Source organism: Sminthopsis crassicaudata, chromosome 1 (assembly GCF_048593235.1).
Source record: "Sminthopsis crassicaudata isolate SCR6 chromosome 1, ASM4859323v1, whole genome shotgun sequence".
NCBI classification, from domain to species: domain Eukaryota; kingdom Metazoa; phylum Chordata; class Mammalia; order Dasyuromorphia; family Dasyuridae; genus Sminthopsis; species Sminthopsis crassicaudata.
This window is the reverse complement of record NC_133617.1, coordinates 546,642,345-546,662,806: the sequence shown is the minus strand read 5'-3', so window position 1 is coordinate 546,662,806 and position 20,462 is coordinate 546,642,345. Positions and strand designations below refer to the sequence as shown.

The 20,462-nt window shown below is 35.4% G+C and overlaps 1 protein-coding gene across 2 annotated transcripts; it reads right to left on the bottom strand.

The window, feature by feature from the left end:
* Window positions 1–1,408: 1,408 nt before the first annotated feature.
* FEM1C (fem-1 homolog C) lies at window positions 1,409–19,874 on the bottom strand. 2 transcript variants are annotated; one of them, XM_074281985.1, is made up of 3 exons: window positions 19,534–19,874; window positions 18,054–18,775; window positions 1,409–7,042 (listed from the first exon to the last, which is right to left on the bottom strand). In XM_074281985.1, the coding sequence occupies exons 2-3, from the start codon at window positions 18,595–18,597 to the stop codon at window positions 5,733–5,735; spliced, it is 1,854 nt and encodes a 617-aa protein (XP_074138086.1). In that variant the 5' UTR covers window positions 18,598–18,775; window positions 19,534–19,874; the 3' UTR covers window positions 1,409–5,732. The 2 variants fall into 2 exon arrangements, with proteins under 2 accessions (XP_074138086.1, XP_074138087.1); XM_074281986.1 differs by having other exon boundaries at window positions 19,562–19,874.
* Window positions 19,875–20,462: the final 588 nt, after the last annotated feature.

Genomic DNA, 20,462 nt, shown 5'->3' with positions numbered 1-20,462 from the left:
AAACTCTACCAAATTTTCTATTATCATCTGTAAAATGACAGAAACATAATCTTCCACTTAACCACACAGTAGACAAAAACAAATACTCTAATTTCACTTTGTCTTACTTTCCTGAGATTGCCATTCATATATCTAAAAAATTAGGATCTATGCTAAGTAGCCTTAAGTTAATAGCTCATAACTTAGTCATATAGCCATTGTAATATTCATTTGATCCTGAAAATGTATTTGTAAGGTGGGCGATAGGAAATATTATTTCTTATATATCAGTAAACTGAAATTTGGGTTACATGATTTGTCTAAGATCACAGCCAATGAAGTATCAGTTCTCCAACTTCAAATCAAGTGCTTCCTCCACCCCTAAATTTAACAAATATATTATTTTAAATCTGTTACTCATCAACTAAAGCCTTGAACCTACACATAGACATAAATTTTAGCTGGTACTAAAATCCATGTCCTATTTTGACTCCAATGCCATATGATATTGGACTATCGATTCTCAAAGGCAATGGTAGAATACAGTTCTGCAATTCTAGTCAAACAGGAAAAGTTTCAAGTAAAGGCTGAAAAAAGTACCATAGGTCTGTTGTCCAATGATCTCTTTAGATAAGTCTGTAGAGTTCCTATCTGACATTCTTTGAACACAACAGTAGATTATCCTAATAAAATGTGAAGTGAGTATGAGGGGTGGAGCAGTCTACGTCAATTAAAACATCTTACTGAAAAAATCATAAATCACTGAAACATTTAAGTAATTGAGGCTCCAAGTACAAAGTGCTCTTTAAAAATTATCTGATTTACACAACCCTTTGAGCTGATGCTATTATACCCTATTTGTAGAAGAGAAAGATTAGTAACTTGCCTAGAGTCACACAGCTAATGTCTGACTCAGGATTCAAACTTAGGTTCTACTCGTTCAAGGACACCAAGCTGTGTGCTGTATCTACTCTACCCTCAAATATTTTAGTATTTTGGGATTTGGGGACAAGTTTGTTTTATGTTCTTCATGATTTTTACGATTTAAGCTAACTTCAATAAGATTAGGTTACTTTTTTTTTCAAAATAGAAAAAAAATCAAAGAACAATGAATTAACAAATATTTATTGAAGATCTGAATGTGTAGGATAAAATCTTCCATTATGAAATTATATTTTTCATTATTTTAAATCTTTTGAGTAAAAGTTCCTGACTTTATGCATCATTTGTAACTGGTAAATCGCATCAATCAAATGTTTATAAATGTAATCACAATCCCCACTGACTTGTACTCTAATTTTAGGTTTACATAAAAAAAAAAAATTAGTCTTCTAATGTTTTAGCTTTAAATGTTTTCTCCCTCCCTACTCATCCAAGCAAGTAATATCAATCTATTTTAATATAGTAGGGAAAACAATTTCAATAAAAATTTTTATTGTGAATCCTTTATTAATATTAATTTCTTTTTCTGAGTTTAATTTTTCCTTTGGCTTTTGAGCAGACATAGCTATAAACTTTGCAAGAAGACCAAAAGGTAAACATTAAGTACCCAGAGAATAAAAATGTAAACAACCAATAGTATAGATTTCTTAAGAGTCCATTAAGAATTCATCTTTGAAAACAAATAGCAAGTTACATATTCAAAAAAATTTCCTTCCCTTAAAGCATGAACTTTTTCTGTAAACAGGGAAATGGTACTTTGATATACTAAGATTTTTCTTGTGCTTGCTGATGAAAACAATTCGTCGATTTGAGAGAATTTCCCTTTCAAATACACTAGATAAATAATTGAAATAACAGCATAACAATGCCAGAGTACAAAAGAACATACTGAAAGGGGGGAAAAAAAGATGGCATTATTTTACTGGTCAAAATAAACAATCAAAAAGAGAAAAATCATAAAAATCATCTATGCATCAACTATTACTCCCAGTTTGAAAATTCTTGCAAGTCTCGTGCTAGAACAAATCAGGCACGACAGTTTAGTTTTATCAGTAAACCTTGTCTAAAATGTTCAAGATAAACAAGCACTTAGACAATGTGCAAAAGGATTAAGGAAATTAACTTTTGAGTCAATACAATTTTGCAATGATAGATAACATTTTGTTCTTCTAAACCAAAATACCAAGCTGCTTTTAAAACAATAGTAAGAATGCTTTTTTAAAATCCTTCCCCCACTGGTAAAATTTTTCTTTTCATTTCTACAGCCTATCTTGCAATGAGGCTTGTCAAGAAACTAGGGCAGCATAACGTACATAAAGGTATTCTAAAAAAAGGCAACAAATGTTATGAGATGACAGAGAAAAGACTCAAGTATCTGTTTCAACAAATATTCATCATTAAACATAAAAAGACTCCAAACAGGAATGTCAATTCATCACATTCTGACAAGCATACACTTAAGTTTGGTGTAAATGTTTAATTTTATTATGCCTCACAATGTACATTGTGGCATGTCATTTTACCATTGTGTGACAAATCATTGGTTGTCATATCTGAACACAGTATTGCTTTGGAAAAGATACACAATGGGAAACTGACAAAAAGAGAGTTGTTGATTAGGAAAATAAGACAAAAAAGGGTGGTTAATAATTATATTCTTCAAAGCTCGTTACTATCTGACCCCAAAAGGTGCCAGTCAATAATCCTATATTTCAGTATACATGAGTACAGAGATACATCCTATGCTAAGAAATTAAAAAGGCTAAAATTTTTGCATTCCAGGCTATTATTTCTGGTAGACAACACAACTTTATAGTTACTCTGCCAAAAATAATTTAATATTTATTCAAAGTCACAGTAGTTGGGGTCTCTGAAATGTTCAATGTAGTGTTAAATCTAAGGGCATCTTTATTATCTTCCTTTATTAATCTGGGTTTAAGCCCTTATTAAAAAATGAGTTGAAAGAAAATTAGTATTTTTTTTTTTTACTTAAAACCTATTTGTCCATATAAAATAAACTGGCATCTAGTTGAAATGGAAATTTCTATTTTAAAAAATAGTGTCCAGTAGAAAAAACTGAATGCTAATAGGTGAAAAGAACATAGCAGACATAATGTTAACTTGCACTAACTACAGCTTACATTATTTATCTGCAGTAGACTTGACCCAAATTAGTACAATCAGTTCACACTAGGGATAAATTTAATAATTAGTTTAAAAAAATACCAAGTACCTTGTTTTATTTGGTTTCACAACATTCTTTAACAATACCACAAAAGGCTTTATCATATATATTATCAACTAATTATCAACTCTCAAAATGAAATTTCTTTTATGATGACACCTCAACATATTTTGATTTCAAACTAGCTAGGAATTTTCACTGTCACTACTACAGAATAATTCTAAGTAATCTATTGTCATCAGTAGAGAAATGCTACATTTCCAAATGTGGTTCATCCCTAGAGGATTCTTTGAGATCCCTTACTAAGAAAGCACATAAAAGGGATATGCAAAAGAGGAAAAATATTAGAATAAATTTTTAAAAATCTGTTTATACCTACCAAAAAAGGGATGATTAAATATTTAACAGTTCAATTTAGATTTACTGTACTTGTCAAATTTTCTTTTTAAAAAGTCACTCACAAAGTATTAAGTTCTTACTTTGAGTAGTGGATGGTTTAAATAAAAGTTGGCAAAATATTAGTTCTGAATCACAAAAGGTAGCATACTTATTGGTGGTCTAAAATTTCATAAAATATACACCAAAAGGACACCCCTATCCCCACCCCACAATTTAAATTAGCTAATAGGTGGGAAAGTATTCCTTTACTAGCCAAAATCCAGGATGTTGAATGGTTAACTAATTAAATGCACAAAAGTAAAATTATTTAAAGAAGGGTGAGGAGAAAAGGAGAGAAGAAAAGATATTCTGAAAATGTGCAGGTGATCTCAATTATTGGCCACAACAATATCTCATAAGATAATCTTTACATTACATAAAACCACTAAACAAAATGTTGCCAGTGCCCTAGTACCACAGGTCAACTGATTTTTTTCCCCCTCAAATCAGTGAGGAAGTTTTTATTCAGAACAATTTCATTTTAAGACATCTGCAGTGATAGGCTATCAAACTTTATTCTGAATAACAATAAAGTGCTGAACGGTAATTACCTGAATTTTATACATTTGTAGTCTTTATTTATAATTTACTTATACTTTTAAGTCAAAAAAGCCCTTTCTGCTTTAATATCAAATTGTTGTGCACACATTATATACATTTTTTTTTTTAAATATAGCTTTCAGTAAGGGGCTGAGTACTGCAACCTTCTTATATGGCTAAAAGATAAAGACAAATCATGCAAGTTATTTTTTAGGAAGTGTATTTAAACTTAAGGAAAAATGGGACACTTATTTGAACCTTTTATACCATGAAATTATACCATTTACTAAAATATTATTATACTAGATGCCTAGGTTTAGATTGGCAAGCATCATGCCACTGACATGCTTTAATTTCTTGTAACTAACCTATAAAAATATAGGTGATCTGTAATTTTATACTACGAACATCTATTTCTCATTAAACTGTGTGATTAAATTTGAGATAACTTTGAGCAAATGCATACACAATCACACAATTAGTACATGCAAAACAGCACTGGTGCAGCATGAAAGGTATGCCAGTTTTTATCTAAAGATTTTTTCCTTTTGTTTCATGATGCAAGATGGTAGACAAATTTCATCTGGGTCAGTGAGTGACGAATAGGTCTCCCAAATTGAGCACATAATAATTTCAGTGTATTAGAGAAAAGCAACTGCACAAACATCCTGGAAAAAAAAAACTATCAGAAAAACTTAGGCAACTGACATAGCTCTTAAACAAAAACAAAACAAAACAAAAACAAAAAAAAGGTCATGCTGTGAAGTGTTCTAATAAAATAATTCAACAAACTCTTCAAAACAGTGGTTTCAGCTGAAGTTGGCAAACTGCTGCATAGAAATATGCTAACATACAACAGTCATGTGTAAGCCAGTGCATAGAGAATATAAAGCACTTGTGGTAACTGCAAATGGTAAAAAGTCAATAAAGCTTGTACAACCCAGCAATGAATCATTACAAAAAATAAAAATAAAAACCAGAAATGTTCAAGCCCAAGCTGCTCCCTCTCTATGGCTACTCCACTCTCTCTACCCCACTCCATTCCCCCCAAGAGGGGAAGGGAAGGCAAGAGAACAAATGGGAAGGCAAAGAGGAAGGGAGGAAGGAAAGAAAGAAAGAAAAAAAAAAGGATGGGAGGACATAGGAAGGAAAGGGGTATGGAGGGAAGGAAAGAGGAAAACAGGAAAAAATAGTGGGAAGAAGGAAGAGAGGAAGAGAATAAGACAGGGAGAGAGGAAAGGACAGGCAAGCCTAGATGGGAAATTGACAGGAAAAAAGGGGCAACAAAAAAGGCTTTCAATTGCTCGATACCTGCAAACCAAGAATTGTATGAAGAGACCAGTGAAAAATAGAATTCAGTCCCCACACCCAACAGGTAAATAAAACAAGACAGACAGGGCTTTGGCAGACAATTTTAGGAGTTTGAATATGGCATTACATTTATCAATAATCCACAAAACAATATATGGCATATTTATATTAAATATGGGGCAACCAATTCTGCAAGTCTGATGCTCATAATGCTTTAGCCAATGAAAGCACAATGTTATCAAGTTATATGAATGCTGGTGTTATCACAACAGTGCTCAAATATGAAACAACTGTTACCAACTCGTGCTTCAACAGTATTAAGAATTCAGTCAAATTATCATCTATGAAGTAAAACAAAGTTCTCCAGCTTTTCTGGGATGTGCCCTTTGTAACATATGCTATGATTCACTATAACACGAGCAGCAAGACACTGCAATGTTGTATGATTTATGGGCTGGATCAAATTTTTAGCTATCTCCTTCTCATCCAACAAGTCACTAGCAGTTTGTTTGTGAGAGTTTGTGGCATCAAAATGTGAACCCGATTTGATAAGGAGGTTCATGATGTCTGGATGGTTGTTAAGTGCAGCAATGTGCAAGGGACTGTTGTCATCAGAGTCTCTGACATTCACATCAGCACCACATTCCACCAGTACTGCAGTAACTTGCAGAGATGGGAATTTACAAACAGGATATCGACCTACACACGTGGTATTCTTGTCCACAGCCAGATGAAGAGGGCTAAAGTTATTCTTTCCTCTAGGGTGCAGCTTAAGAAACTTGTATATAGTTTGCTTCTTAAAATGATCCTGTTCTGGAGTACAAGGAACTTTTTCTAACAAACAAACTAAGTGCAAAATGATGGAAAGGGCTTTATTCAACTGTATTTGGTCAGGTGGACACTGAGTTTGTTTGATAGCCCTATCTATCTCAAGGACGCTTTTGCACAATATACCCATAAGATCATCAAATGTAACGGTAGTTCCCAATAAGCCTTTTGCCCTATCCTGTAGCATGAAAGAGAACAACTCTGCAAAAGATAACAAACTACTAGCAGTCATTGGGCTCAAGGGGTCCAAATTGTTCTGCTGCATATCCAAAGCATATTTCCACAGATTGATGCATCTTTTGAAATTTCCAGAGTCTGCATAGACAGCACCTCTGTATCTAATATAATAAGATGTATCTGGGTGAGAAGGACCAAGAATACGTTCTCTAATTAATAGAGCTTGCATTCTCATCTCATCAGGGTCAGCAATAAGGTTTTCTAGTTCTTCTGCACTGTTCACCTCCTTGGCATAGTCATAAGCCATTATTAATGTTTGTGGTACAGGTTTGCTGATGATATTAGTCCTGTCACTGTACCTCATGTCCATTGCTCTTTTCCAGTATTTCAAAGCCCCAAGCAGATCTCTTTTTTTGTCTACAAATGTAGCTCCCAAAAGTTCTAAAGCATTAATACGTTCTGTCTTGCTAGTCTGTGCATGTTGTGTCAGAAAATCCACAATATTTGTGTGACCTGTCACACTTGCTGACAGAAGGGGAGTCATTCCATAGCCATCCTTTTCCATCTTGGCACTATATTTAAGAAGCATTTTCATGATGTCCAAACTTCCAGATTCTGCGCAATCATGCAGTGCAGTGTTTCCTTAGAAAAAAAGACAAGGAAATTACATGTTTTTAATGGATAAATACAACATAGCACATATCCAGACTATAAAAGTAGTTTGTTCTCATGCTAAAAAATATTTTGAACATAAAATAGGTCTAAATCTGATTCCAATTGTGGAAAACTAACTATGTATTAATGTATTCTCTGAATATAGTCTATAATTTTAAGTGAAATAATCTAAGTATATGCTGAAAAAAATTACTACATAAAAATGTTTACTATAAAGACTTTTTTTTAAAAAAATTCCTTTCCAGGGGCAGTTAGGTGGCACAGTGGATAGAGCACCAGCCCTGAATTCAGGAGGAGTTCAAATCTGGTCTCAGACACTTAACACTTCCTAGTTGTGTAACCCTGGGCAAGTCACTTAACCCCAGCCTGGGGGGGAAGGGAATTCCTTTCCATGTAAAGCTATGGTACTGTTCCTATTTTTCTCTCTCTCCATCTTTATTATTTTTACTTTCCTTCTCTTTCTAAGAATACAATTACTAGCTGGCCTCAATTCTGGCCAAACAAAAGAGATTGGGGAGAAAGGAAAGTGGAAGGAAGTAGTCCACATTAAGGTCAAGATAGTAAATATAAAAAATCAAAGGAAAACGTGTAGAGTTTAGATCCAGTTTAAAGAGAAATAAGCATTTTTGTAGTACTAGATGGTAGGCATTGTGCTGAGCTCTTTACAAACATTATCTTGTTTAATCTTTATAATAACTTCAAGACACAGGTGCTATTATTATTCCTGTTTCACTGATTCAAACAAGAGAGATCCTATGCAAAGGACCACATAACTATTAAATTCCTGAGGCAGATTTTGAAGGCAGTCTTCCTGACTGAAGGCCCTGCACTGTATCCATTTTACCAGCTTTTGCACGTATTCAAATAAGGAACTAAATATTGCATATTCAGAGAAATGATACTGCAATTTTAAAAATGTGGGCCATTCAACATTAATTTAAAAGTTGATATTGAAATATTTTCACATTTTTCATTGTTATTTAAATTCTTACCTTTTTTAGATGTTCCAATACTAGTCTATTTCCTCCTATACATAGATTAAATTGATGGATGTTGGGACACTGTTGAAAAGTTTACATGAAACAAAACTAAGGGATGAGGAACTTAAAGCCACCCAAAAATATGTTGTTTGGTTATTTTTCAGTTGTCTGACTTTTTACAACCCCTCTGGATTTTGTTAGTAAAAATACCTGCCATTTCCTTCTCTAGCTCATTTACACAGATGAGGAAACTGAGGTCAATAGGATTAAGTGACTTGCCCAGGGTCACACAAGTAGTGTCTATGGTCAAATTTAAATTTAGGAAGAGGAGTCTTCCTGACCCTAAGCCCAGAACACTATCTACTGTGCAATCTAACTTGCTTAGGTATATTAGCTACCTGAGTTTAATGAACACTTCATGTAATGCATTTTATTGTGCTGTAATACCTTTGGGACTTCAAACTGTGATTCTCCTTTTTTTCAGGGATTCCAACGCTGTCACTTCAGTGATAGATGCTTTACAAAGGAAAAAACCCACAAAACTCTTCTGATTCTCATGCTAGTTTGGGGTTGCAAAAGTAAATACAAAATGAGATGCTCTAGAAATCTCTGTGGGATACCCCAATATTAAAAGAGCTCAAAACTCCCATTAATAATATACTTATTCTGCTAACAAAAGACTTCTATGAACTGATGCAAAGTGAAGTGAGCAGAACCAGAAGAATAGCTTAAAACTGTACAATTATCAAATGTGACTTAGCTATTTTCAATAATAAATGATCCAAGACAATCCCAAAGCACATATGTTGAAAAAACTATCCACTTCCAGAAAAAGAAATCAATGCAGATTGAAGCACTTTCTGCATTTTTTGCTTTTTTCCCCACTCTTGAGTCTCTGTCTTCTTTCACATGACTAATATGGTAACACACTGTGCATGATGGAACATGTACATCTTATATCGTATATCAAATTACTGTCTCAGAGAGAGGGATGTAAGGGAAAGAGAAAAAAAAATCTATATATAATAACACACTAGCAGAATCTTTTATTTTTTTTACATTATATGTAAAGCTACAAGGGAAAAAACCACAATATATTATTCCCCTTTTTTGTAAAGAAATATAATGTACATAGCAAGTACAATTGAGTAATCAATCAACAAGCATTTACTAAGCACCTACTACATTGCAGGCACTTTGTTAGGTATACAAAGACAAAAAATTTAACAGAATAAAGTAAATCTTATAGAAAGTCCTCCTCTATTCATATAAAGGCTTCTTAGAAGTTGCTACATAAAAGTTAACTATATAAAAAACTATTAACTATATAAAAGTTTCATTATGTTACATAAAAGTTAAGCTCTACAAGTAATTAACTACATAAAAAAAACCAATTTAATGGTACACTATATGCCTCCTCCTCCTAAAAAAAAATCCAACTCTATAAAGAAGTTACTTATAACAGTGCTTCCTTTTCCTTACTAGCAAGGGGTCTACCTCAACTTATTTTTAAATTAACTATGTAAGGCAGATCTTTAACTATATCCCCCTTTTTTGTTTTCAACATTCACTTTTATAAGATTTTGACTTCCAATTTTTTTTCTTTCCTCCTCTCCCCAAAACAGCAATTTAATATAAGTTATTCATGTATAATCATATTAAACACACTAGTCAAGTTGTGAAAAATGAATCAAAACAAAAGGGGAAAACCATGAGAAAGAAAAACCAAACAACAAAAAGAGTTAAAATAGTATGCTTCAATTTGCCTTTAGACTTCAAAGTTCTTTTACTGGATAAGGATAGTATTTTCCATCAGGAGTCCCTTATCATTGTCTTACATCATTATATTATTGCTGAGAAGAGTTACTAAGTCTATCCATGTTGACCATTCCACAATGTTATTACTGTACACAAGGTTTTCTGGTTCTGCTCACTTTACTCAGCTTCAGTTCATGTCCTTCCAGGTTTTTCTGAAATCTATCCGTTCATCATTTCTTTAGCATAATAGTATTCCATTCCATTCACATACCACAATTTGTTTAGCCATTCCCCAATTGACAAGCATCCTCTCAACTTCCAATTTTTTTGCCACCCATAGCAAGAACTGCCATACATAAATATTTTTGTACATGTGGGTCCTTTTCCTTTTTTTATAATTTCTTTGGGATACAGCCCCAATGGTGAATCTGCTGGATCAAAGGGTATGCAGTTTTATATCCTTTTGGGCATAGTTCTAAATTGCTTTCTAGAATGGTTGATCAATTCACAACAATGCATTATTGTTCCAATTTTTTAACATCTCCAACATTTATCATTTTTCTTTTCTGCCAATTAGCCAATCTGATGAGTATGAGGTTATACATCAGAATTGTTTCAATTTGCATTTTTCTAATCAGTGATTTAGAGCATTTTTTCATATGATTGAAGAAGCACAAATTAATTCTAGTAGAAAATAAAACTGTTAAGAGGTGAAGATGAGGAAGAAATTCATTAAGGTTTGAAGAGATGTAATGTTGTCTAAGGAACAGCAAGGACAGTTCGGTGTCCTGCTACTTTAACTAAGCTGGTTTGTTCCCTCTGTAGGTGTCACTGTTTCCCTAAATGATAGCTGTGAAGGCTAAATTGGAAGCAAGACTGGTCTAGGTAGGGTGCTACTAGACCACGTCAATGCACCTATTGGTGGCAGTTGGTCTAGTCAAGATTTACTAAATGTCTACTATATGTCAGAAATTTTGCTAAGTGCAACCCTCCACCCCACCCCCCAAAAAATCAAGAACTCCAAATCTGATCTCAAAGAGCTCACAGTCTAATGGTCAGCAATTGCTGCTGCTAGTGGTAAAGATAGGTACCCTTTCCAGTATAATTTATTCCCACTATTGGTTATAGTGGATAGACTGGAAAGTCTATTGATATGAGGGACACTATTATAATCTCTTGTTGGACTCAGGTTCTTGGGTTATCTCCATAAGCATTTGAGGGGAGATGGTGGTCAAGGTGGTGGTGGTTTGCCTTGCCTGGCACAATCGTGGACCTCGTTTATTCCCCAGGAGAAAAAAAGCAAAAGAATAGTGTCATGAAAATGCAGGGAGAAAAGAGTAATCATTTACTAGTAACATTTTAGAAGAGAACATATACATTTATAAAGATAATATTTTTTAAAATGAAAGGCAAGATCAGAAAATACTTTATATAGTAAGTAGCACTTGAGATGATTTTTAACTTTTAAATTAATTTTTTTTTTTTAAATGGGGGACTCTAAGAAGCAGGACATCCTAAGAACAAGTGACATCAAGTGAAAAGGCAAAGGTTTAGGAGACAAAATGTCTTGCATGAAGAACAATAAGACCATTTTGTCTACATCTTAAAGAGCATTTTAAGGGAATGTCTTTATAAGGTAGATCCAGAGCTAGGTAGTAAAGGGCTTAGAATGTGACTCTGAGGGCAGGAACTATTTTATTTTCCATTTGTATCCCCCAACACTTAGTACAATGCTTGGTTTGTAGTAAATGCTTAATAAATTATTTTCCATTCCATTCCATGATAGAGCAGTGACAGGAATCTTAGTTATAAAAGTAGTAGATTTAAGTGTAGTGGCTGTGGGTGTGAGGAGATTAAGTACTTCAAGCCCACAGTGAAACAGGATTAGTCATACCAAGTACCAAGGAAAGCAAATGGTTAATCCAAAATAAACTGAAGAACTACAACAATGTATTTAATGCTAACAAGCATCTAATAATCCTTTAAAATTAAAGATAGTAAGAGGGACCTAGAAGTTATAAGGAACCGCTACTAGGATAGTGGATAGAGCACTGTGTTTAGAATCAGGAAGACTTTTTTCAAATCTGGATTCAAAACTAACTATATATCTTCACTAAGTTATATAGGAGTAAAGAATTATATATAGTTGATCTATTTAGAAGGCTTATTAATATAGAAAGATTGTGTATGTGTATACACACACCCCCACTGATCCTGTAGGGAAAAAATATATATCCCTTGCTATCCTTGATTCTGATATTGGTTCTTGTTTGGAAAGATGAAAGGATGTAGAAGATAGTTGGCTTGGTAGATAGAGCACTGTATCAGAGGTCAGACCTGAATTCAAATGAGCCCTCAGATATTTAGTATATGTATAACCCTGAACAAATCACATAACTTCTGTTTACCTCAGCTTCCTCAGTAATAAAATGGGGATGATAATAATATCTATCTCCCAGGTCTGCAATAACTGTAAAATGATTAGCACAGTGTCTGGCACAGATTAATGTTATTTATTCATTCAGGTTTGATTCTTCTTGACCCCATATCAGATTTTCTTGACAACACTGGAATGTTTTGCCATTTCCTTTTTCAGTGGAAAAAGCAAACAGATATGACTTGTCCAGGGTAACAAACTAGTAAGCGTATAAATCTAGATTTTAACTCAGGTCATCCTAACTTCAAAGCCAATGTTTTATTCACTGTCCATTATCCACTGTCATTTCTCATGGCAAAATTCTATTCCATTATGTTTATATATTACAATTTGTTTAGCTGTCTTCCAGATGAAAGACCTTTCCTCACCTTTAATTTCTAATTTCTGGTTACAATAAATGTTTTTATACATGAGTCTTTTCCCTCTTTAATTTCCTTGGAATTTTGTAATCAATGAATCAAAGAGCTCATGTAATTTATTAACTTCTGGAGGGTTTAATTCCAAATTGCTTTCTAGAATGGCTAGACCAATTCACAGTAACAACTGGCACAGAGTAAGTGCTATATGACTCTTAGATTTTGTTGCTGCTAATATTTATTATCCTCTACCTCTTAAATTTTTCTTAAATAAAGCTCTCTGGTTTTTTTAAAGAAATATTTTATTTCCCTTAATAAGTTGGAAAGTTGAAAAGTAATTCTCAAGCTCATTTACTGTCTATTCTGGGAAGCATCCTGACCTGCACTTTGGCTATGAAAGAAATACTAAATTTCACACATTAATCAGGTCACTGTAAAATTCTCCCTCCCCTCCATAATTTCCATTTTTTCCAAATTCCTATTTTTGGTTAATTTAATTTCAAAAATCTTCATAGATGTTTCATATCAATTAATAATCTCGTTTATGTCTAGTGAAAAAGGAAAAATCTCAAAGATAATTCAGAACTGCACAAAAAAAAATAATGCAGCTAGAATATGAAAAGCTATTCGTGAGATAAAAATATCTTTACAAAAAATACCTGATAAAACTATCCAAAATACACAGGAATTGATATAAATTCTTAAGAGCCATTGATTCTATAAGAATGTATTCCAAATTTTTTCTTCCTTCTTCCTCTCCCCTTCCCAAAGACAGCAAACATTAATGTAGATTAATCATGTACAATCCTTCTAAACATATTTCTACATTTAGCCATTCCTTACAGATAAGGAATCGAAGGATACATAGATGATTTTCAAAATAAAAAAAGCAATCACTAATGAGCATATAGAAATCATCATTAACATAAGAAATAGAAACAAACAACTTTGAAGTTTCATCCCACATTCATCAGATTGACAAAGAAAGTAGAAATGGTAAATATTGAAAGGACTGTGAAAGATAGACATCACAGGCAAAATGTGAATTAATCTCAACTATTCTGGATAACAATTTGAAATTATACAAATGACACTTAATATACTCTTTGATCCAGCAATACCATTATCCCCTTGAGGCTGGGGTTAAGTGACTTGGCCCAGGGTCACACAGTTAGGAAGTGCTAAGTGTCTGAGACCAAATTTGAACTCGGTCCTCCTGAATTCAGGGCTGGTGCTCTATCCACTGCGCCACCTAGCTGCCCTTAGCAATACCATTATCAAGACTACTGCTCAATGTCAAAGAAAGGATATCACATACACAAAAAATATTTTATAGTTTAACACTTTTTGTAGTAGCCAAAATGAGTGACTTTGAGAAATGGGGGTTGTATTTAATATGATTATAGTGGGATAACTACAATGTAAAAAAATGATAAATACGAAAATTAAGGGAAACATGAGAAGACTTGTGTGCACTGATACACAGTAGACTAAGGAGAACCAAGGGTAATCTACATGATGATCACAATGACACAAAGAAATGTTATCAAATGTGGCCAATATGTTTATTTGTTTTGCTTATTTATACTTTTCTGTGACAAAGAAGGGTTTTATGGGGGAAATATGGACACACACACACACACACACACACAAAAATCAATGCTAATTTGTAAACAAAGAAGACACATGATCAAATTTAAATAAATATATCAATTTAACAATGTTTTTTGGCCTAGTTTGTCTCTGTATCTTCTGTATCTCACTCTAGCACACTCTCTAACCTCAGTGAAGGCAGGTTCTTGCTTTTTCAGAAAAAATATGCTCCTTTTATTTATGTAGCACCCCAAGCCCAAGTAAACCCAATTCATATCAATTTGGATCAGGGGTTCTTAATTTTTTTTTTTTTTTAATCATGGATCCCTTTGACAATCTGATGAAACCTATGTTTGTTTGTTTATAAACTTGTTTATAAAAAGTTTATAAAAAACAGAATGGGACATGCCTGCATTGCAGTAGTTTATCAAAGCTTTATGTTTTAATTTACTATATGCTCAACAAAAGTTAAATATGGTTGCCAGAACAGTTGTATTCTGCTGCCTCATTGTTATATGGAGCCATGTCTTCTGAGCCTTGGTTTCCTTATCTGTAAAATGAGAACAATAATAGTACCCACCACACATAATTATTGTGAGGATCAAATAAAAATTATGTCAGTTTGGATATTCTAAAATATTTAAAGGGCTACTATTATTTAAGTTAAGGTGTGCCAATTCTTGGGATTATTTGTCCTATTAAAAAAAAAAGATCAGTTCTAATTTTGCCAGCAATCAACTATCAATAATTTTTAGGATACGAATTTATGTCAATAAGGAAAAAGTATTTTTCATTACACAAATATACATTACACAAAGAGACATTTAAAAACACATGTACCCTTGAAAGTCTACTTGCCAAGACTCAGAATTATATAAATAAAAACACCCCAAACATTCTTTATGCAAAAAAGATCAGAATAATTGGAGATTTAGTTTAAAAACAGAAAAGACTGGCTCAGTGAAAGAGACCAAGTACACTATAGAAGAAAACAAATAAAGCACCCTGATAAACCCAAAGATTGCAGTAACTGGGGTAATTTGACAGAAACTTCTAGAAAAACTGTAAAGCAATCTGGTAGAAATTAGGCATATTATTTCACACAATATACCAAGACTTAAAGCTCCAAAAAGGGTATTTGACTTAAACCTAATAGATGAAATCAAGAAGAACACAGAAAAATTAACTGACATCACAGAAGATAGACCTTTTTGATTAAATATTTTATTTGATTCTCATGTTTCTTTTCATTCTCTATCCTTCATATTAAATCAGCTGCCAAATCTTTTCATTCTACCTCCACATCTCCCACATCCATCCCTTTGTACTACCTTACCAATTCACCCACTTATACTTACACAGTAGCCTCTTAAATGCTATCCTTGCCACAAGTCCTCATTGCCACCCCCAATCCATTATCTATTCAGTTGCTAAATTGATATTCCTAAAATGCATGTCTAAAACACAATAATGCTTTAAAGGTAAGTTTTAAAAAAAGAAAGAAAAAAGCTGAGGGACCCCTGTTGCCTCTAAGGTCAAATAAAATTCCTGTTTTTATCATTTAAGTCCCACACTATTTGGCTACAGCTCACCTTTCCAGTGAAAGTATTCTGGTGAAATTGACCTACTTGCTATTCCTAGCTCTGACATTGTATAAAGTGTTGGATTTAGAGTCACAAAATTGATAGAAATCCAGATTTTGAAGCTCACTAGCTACGTAACCATAGCTAGTGCTATACATTTTAATTACCTTGATTTTGCATTGGTTGTGGCTCATGCTTTTCCAGAGCACTGTAACCTCTGGGTGCTCTAAGCTATTTCACCTAAAACAATATTTGTCCTGGCTTCTTTATGTGTATCTTTGTATGTGATATGAATATTAGATGAAAATTAAAATGAAAAGTGTGGCAGACCTTTAAAAACTGAATTTTAAGATGGAAATGTGTGCTTTTCAACATATATAAAAATTAACACTCCTGATGATATTGAGGAAAATTTAATTTCAAAGACAACAAACAAGTGCAAATAGCAGAGGTGCTTTGTGCCTCAAAGGCCTAAAAAAAGTAAATCCTTCCATATAAAGAGCTATAAAATATTATTTAAATGATAAAAACAAAGAAATGGAGGAGCAAATGGTGATGAGAAAAATAGCATAAGGCAGAGTTAAATATTGCTTAATGTCATTTATAATTTAAAAGAAAAAGGCTAACACTATTTATATTAATGGCCCTTACATAATTTTTATTATTGTTCTGAGTTACAAAGAGAATGTAAAAAAAAAAAATGAAATGGGGTGCTCGATTTATCAAGAATCTATGATTCATTAAGGACTTTCTGTAGTCCTAGAGTGTTACAAAAGTCCTTAATGAATCATCATAGATTCTTGTGAGTATTACAGGGCAGCCAGGTGAATGGAGAACTAGAAAACTTACCTTCCGGAATCAAATCTGTCCTAGGCTAGTCACCTAACCTTGGTTGCCTCAGTTAATTCATCTGTAAAAGGAGATGGAGGATACTCTAGTATCCTTACAAAGAAAACCTCAAATGGGGTCTCAAAGAGTTGGACATGACCGAAATAAGAGAACAATCTCAAGGTATTACAAATTATATTGATGAACCCTCCAAAGTGTCCCAAACACACTTTTTTCATTTAATAATACAAACTTTAATATTACTTCCCTAGAGGGAAGAAAAAGGGAGGCAAGGCAATTAGGGCTAAGGGACTTGCCTGAGGTCTCACCAGCTAGTAATTATTTAAGTGTCTGAAGGCAGAATTTGAACTCGGGGCAGAGCCAATGCACTATCCACTGTGCCATCCAGCTGCCCTCTTTAATATTACTTTCTATAACTTCTCACATTAATATGATCACAAGTAAGCAGAGATAATCTCTTAATATTACTGAGTTTCAACTAAAAAGAATAGCAATATTATATCCAAATATTCTTATGTTCAGTAGGCTGGAAACAATTATGTCACTATTATACATTTTGTTTGGAGAAAAAAAAACCAAGGCTTTTCGTGTGAAAACACTAACTAAATGTTTTCAAGTATTGAAAGAAAAAGACCCTCAAAGTTAACACTTATAAGCCATTTTCCTTTAAAAAAATTAAGAGGTAGCATTGATAATCTCAATGCACAGCCCTCTCCCCATTTTTAAGTCGAATATCTAACAGTAAAGGGCATTTTAAGATTTTTCTAGATTGCCTCACTTAATAAATATTGTACAAATATGCATTTTAAAAGAGGCATACAATAAATATGTTTGTGGTTTTTTTTTTTTTGGCTGAGGCTGGGGTTAAGTGACTTACCCAGGGTCACACAGCTAGGAAGCATTACGTGTCTGAGGTCAGATTTGAACTTAGGTCCCCCTGACTTCAGGGTTGGTGCTCAATCCACTGCACCACCTAGCTGCCCCTATAAATATGTTTTAAAAGAAAAGATTCTCTTCTTTCACTTACAGAAATTCTCCAATAAGGTCAGTTTACTAACACAATTTCCTGCAAAAGAACATATTCTTCTATTTGGTAAAAAGCAAACTTTTACATTCAATACATTTTACAAATAGAAAAAGATAAATTATCTGAATACATTAAGTAAAAACTAAAAAATATATCTGATTAACTGAATCTTGTTTTCTGTCATCCTATTAATTCTTGTACATCCATGTACAAATTTACCCAACTATAAATTAAAAGACAATGCTTATCATAGAGTGTTGTAAGGGAGTTTTACAAGAGGATTCAAGAAAAGTAAACAAGAGAACACCAACAGTAGTCAATACTAATTATTACTTTTAGAAAAGACTTAAATTATAGTCACTTTAAAAGAATAAAAATGCAGACCTTGAACTTACCTTTAACACTTTTTCTATTAACATCAGCCCCCTTTTCAAGTAAATACTGAGCAATTTCTTTATGTCCTTTGTAACATGAAATCATTAAGCATGTATGACCATGACGATTTGAAACTTCCAAATCAGCTTTGTGTTCCACAAGATATTTGACGATTTCCAGGTGACCATCAAAACAGGCAGCCCTAAGAGGAGTTGAATTAGTCAAAGTTGTGTTGTTGACAGATGCTCCGTGGTCTAACAAGGACTGGACTACCTTCAAATGTCCTGCTGCAGAAGCTGCCCATAAAGGTGGGGCTCCCTCAATCGTCTCACCATCAAAATTCACAGAGCCTCCAATCTCTATGGAGGCACTGCACTGCTCCAGAAGGTATTCCACCATGTCAAGGTGCCCATATCGGGCTGCCATCAAAAGTGGAGTGGCACCATTTGTTTTTTCAGAGATCAACAAGGCCACTTCCTCTTTTGATTTGCTTGCCAACAACTTGGCAAGAAGGCGCAGCTTGCCATCCCGAGCTGCATTAAACACTGCTGTCTTTAGATCCATTTATGTCCAATTGAGTCTGTGTCTTGTTTATCCTTCAGGAACAAGTTCCTGCTTAACTTTATGGGCAGGGCCAACAGTTAACAGGAACCAGAGTTCAATGACAATCACTGCAACTCAAACCACGAAAAATGTCTGTTGTCCTACTGCCTTCCAACATCTGGCATCTGAGATCACCAAACTAGAAAAAAAAGATTTAAAGTTACCATATTTGTATTTTCCACAAATTTTAGGTCTCCCTCCCCCCAACATAATGATTCCTGTGACAATTAAAAAAAAAAAGTTTTATCTTTTTTGATTTAGTTTTCTTAAATAATTTTCCTAAAAGCTCTTGTGGGAGTCAGATTACACCAAATTTTGACCGTATATGCCGACATAGTTCATTTGATCGTTTCTGCTTTCAACTTTAAGCTTCCAAGCTTCTGGGTTTGTTGTGCATTTGCCCCCAGCACAGAGCAGGGAAAGTAAACAGTTGGGGTACTAAGGAACTTTTCACTTTATCTCCTGGCAATACTTGCCACGGCACCAACCCCCCAAGTGGGAGGCGAGGATCCCGGTAGAGAGAAAACAAAAGGTCCGAGGCCAATTCCAGAAACATTAACCAGATACTCATCCTTTTCAACTTCCCCCTACACTTCCTCAACTCCGGGCACCTCGAAAACCCTAACTTCCGCTCCCTCAGGACCCCGAAAGCTCCACCCCATTCCCGACATCCCCCAGTGGATTCCTCTAAAGCCTGGGGGTTTTCCCACATGACCCCTCAAGCCCTCTTCCCCCGAAGCCCGACTCCGCCTCCCAGGCCTTACGGCCTTCCCGCTTCTCCCTCCTCCGGCTCCGCTCCCCGCGCCCCGAAACTTCCACTTTCCCGCTGTTGTGCCCAGTTCTAAGTTCCCTGTGAAGTGGCTCCAGGCTGACCTCCGAGCCGCAGCCGCCACCCACCTGCCCAAGCCGGCTTCACGCCTCTCACCCCCGTAGCTGGGTCAGGTCTCCGGCCGCTCCAGCTCGGGCCGCCGCCACCCCCTTCAAATGATAACCGTCGCCGTCTCGGCCGACGCTTCCTGGGCTGCCCTGGTCTCCTGGTCGGCGTCCAGCTCCTCCATGACCCGCAGCAGAGGAATTCTAGCCGCCCCACCGCCACCAAAGCGAACTGGGCTAAGTCACCTCCTTTCGCTCCTCAAGATGCCGCTTCAGCAGCAGCCATGGCGGATGTTGTAATGGGCTCTAGGCGGGGGAAGCCTAAAGTGCTGGCTCACAGCGCTGACGCGACAGCCGCGCCATTGGGTTAGGAGAGGGCGGTGGCTGCCGCGAGCAACCGCCCTGGGGCGGGCCTAGCGTGGTGCGTGGTGCGCCGGACGAGGCGCTGGGGGAGGGGAAAGGAGGAAGGAAAGGAAAGCAGAGGAGGCGGAGCGAAGGGAGGCGGGGCTGCTAAGCGGCGGCGGAGCTCCAGGGAGAGCTAGCTAGCAGGAACCACGTGCTCACCGAGGTCTAGTCTCGCGGGTTGTTGGCCCGGGGCGCGAGGAGAGAAAGCCCCGGGGAAAGGATCTGGGTGAGGCGGTCTCTGGGAACCTCTGATTGTTTCCTCCAGGCCTCGGGCTATAGAGGATTTGCTGGTGGGTGAAAGGGCTTCCTTCCTGACCTACTCCATGCCAAATGCAGGAAAATTAAAGTATATATTTCTCTCCCACAGAATGACCTAAAAGGGATAGAATGTTTCTTTTTTGTCTGTCTGGCACCTAATACTTCATGATTGATTGGGGCACTCTTGGGGAAAAAACTCATGTTGATATAGATCAGCAATTCTTCTGCAACTTACAAGCATCAAACCGGAGCCTGGAGAGACTGCAGGCATCCCATGGTGTCTAGCCATC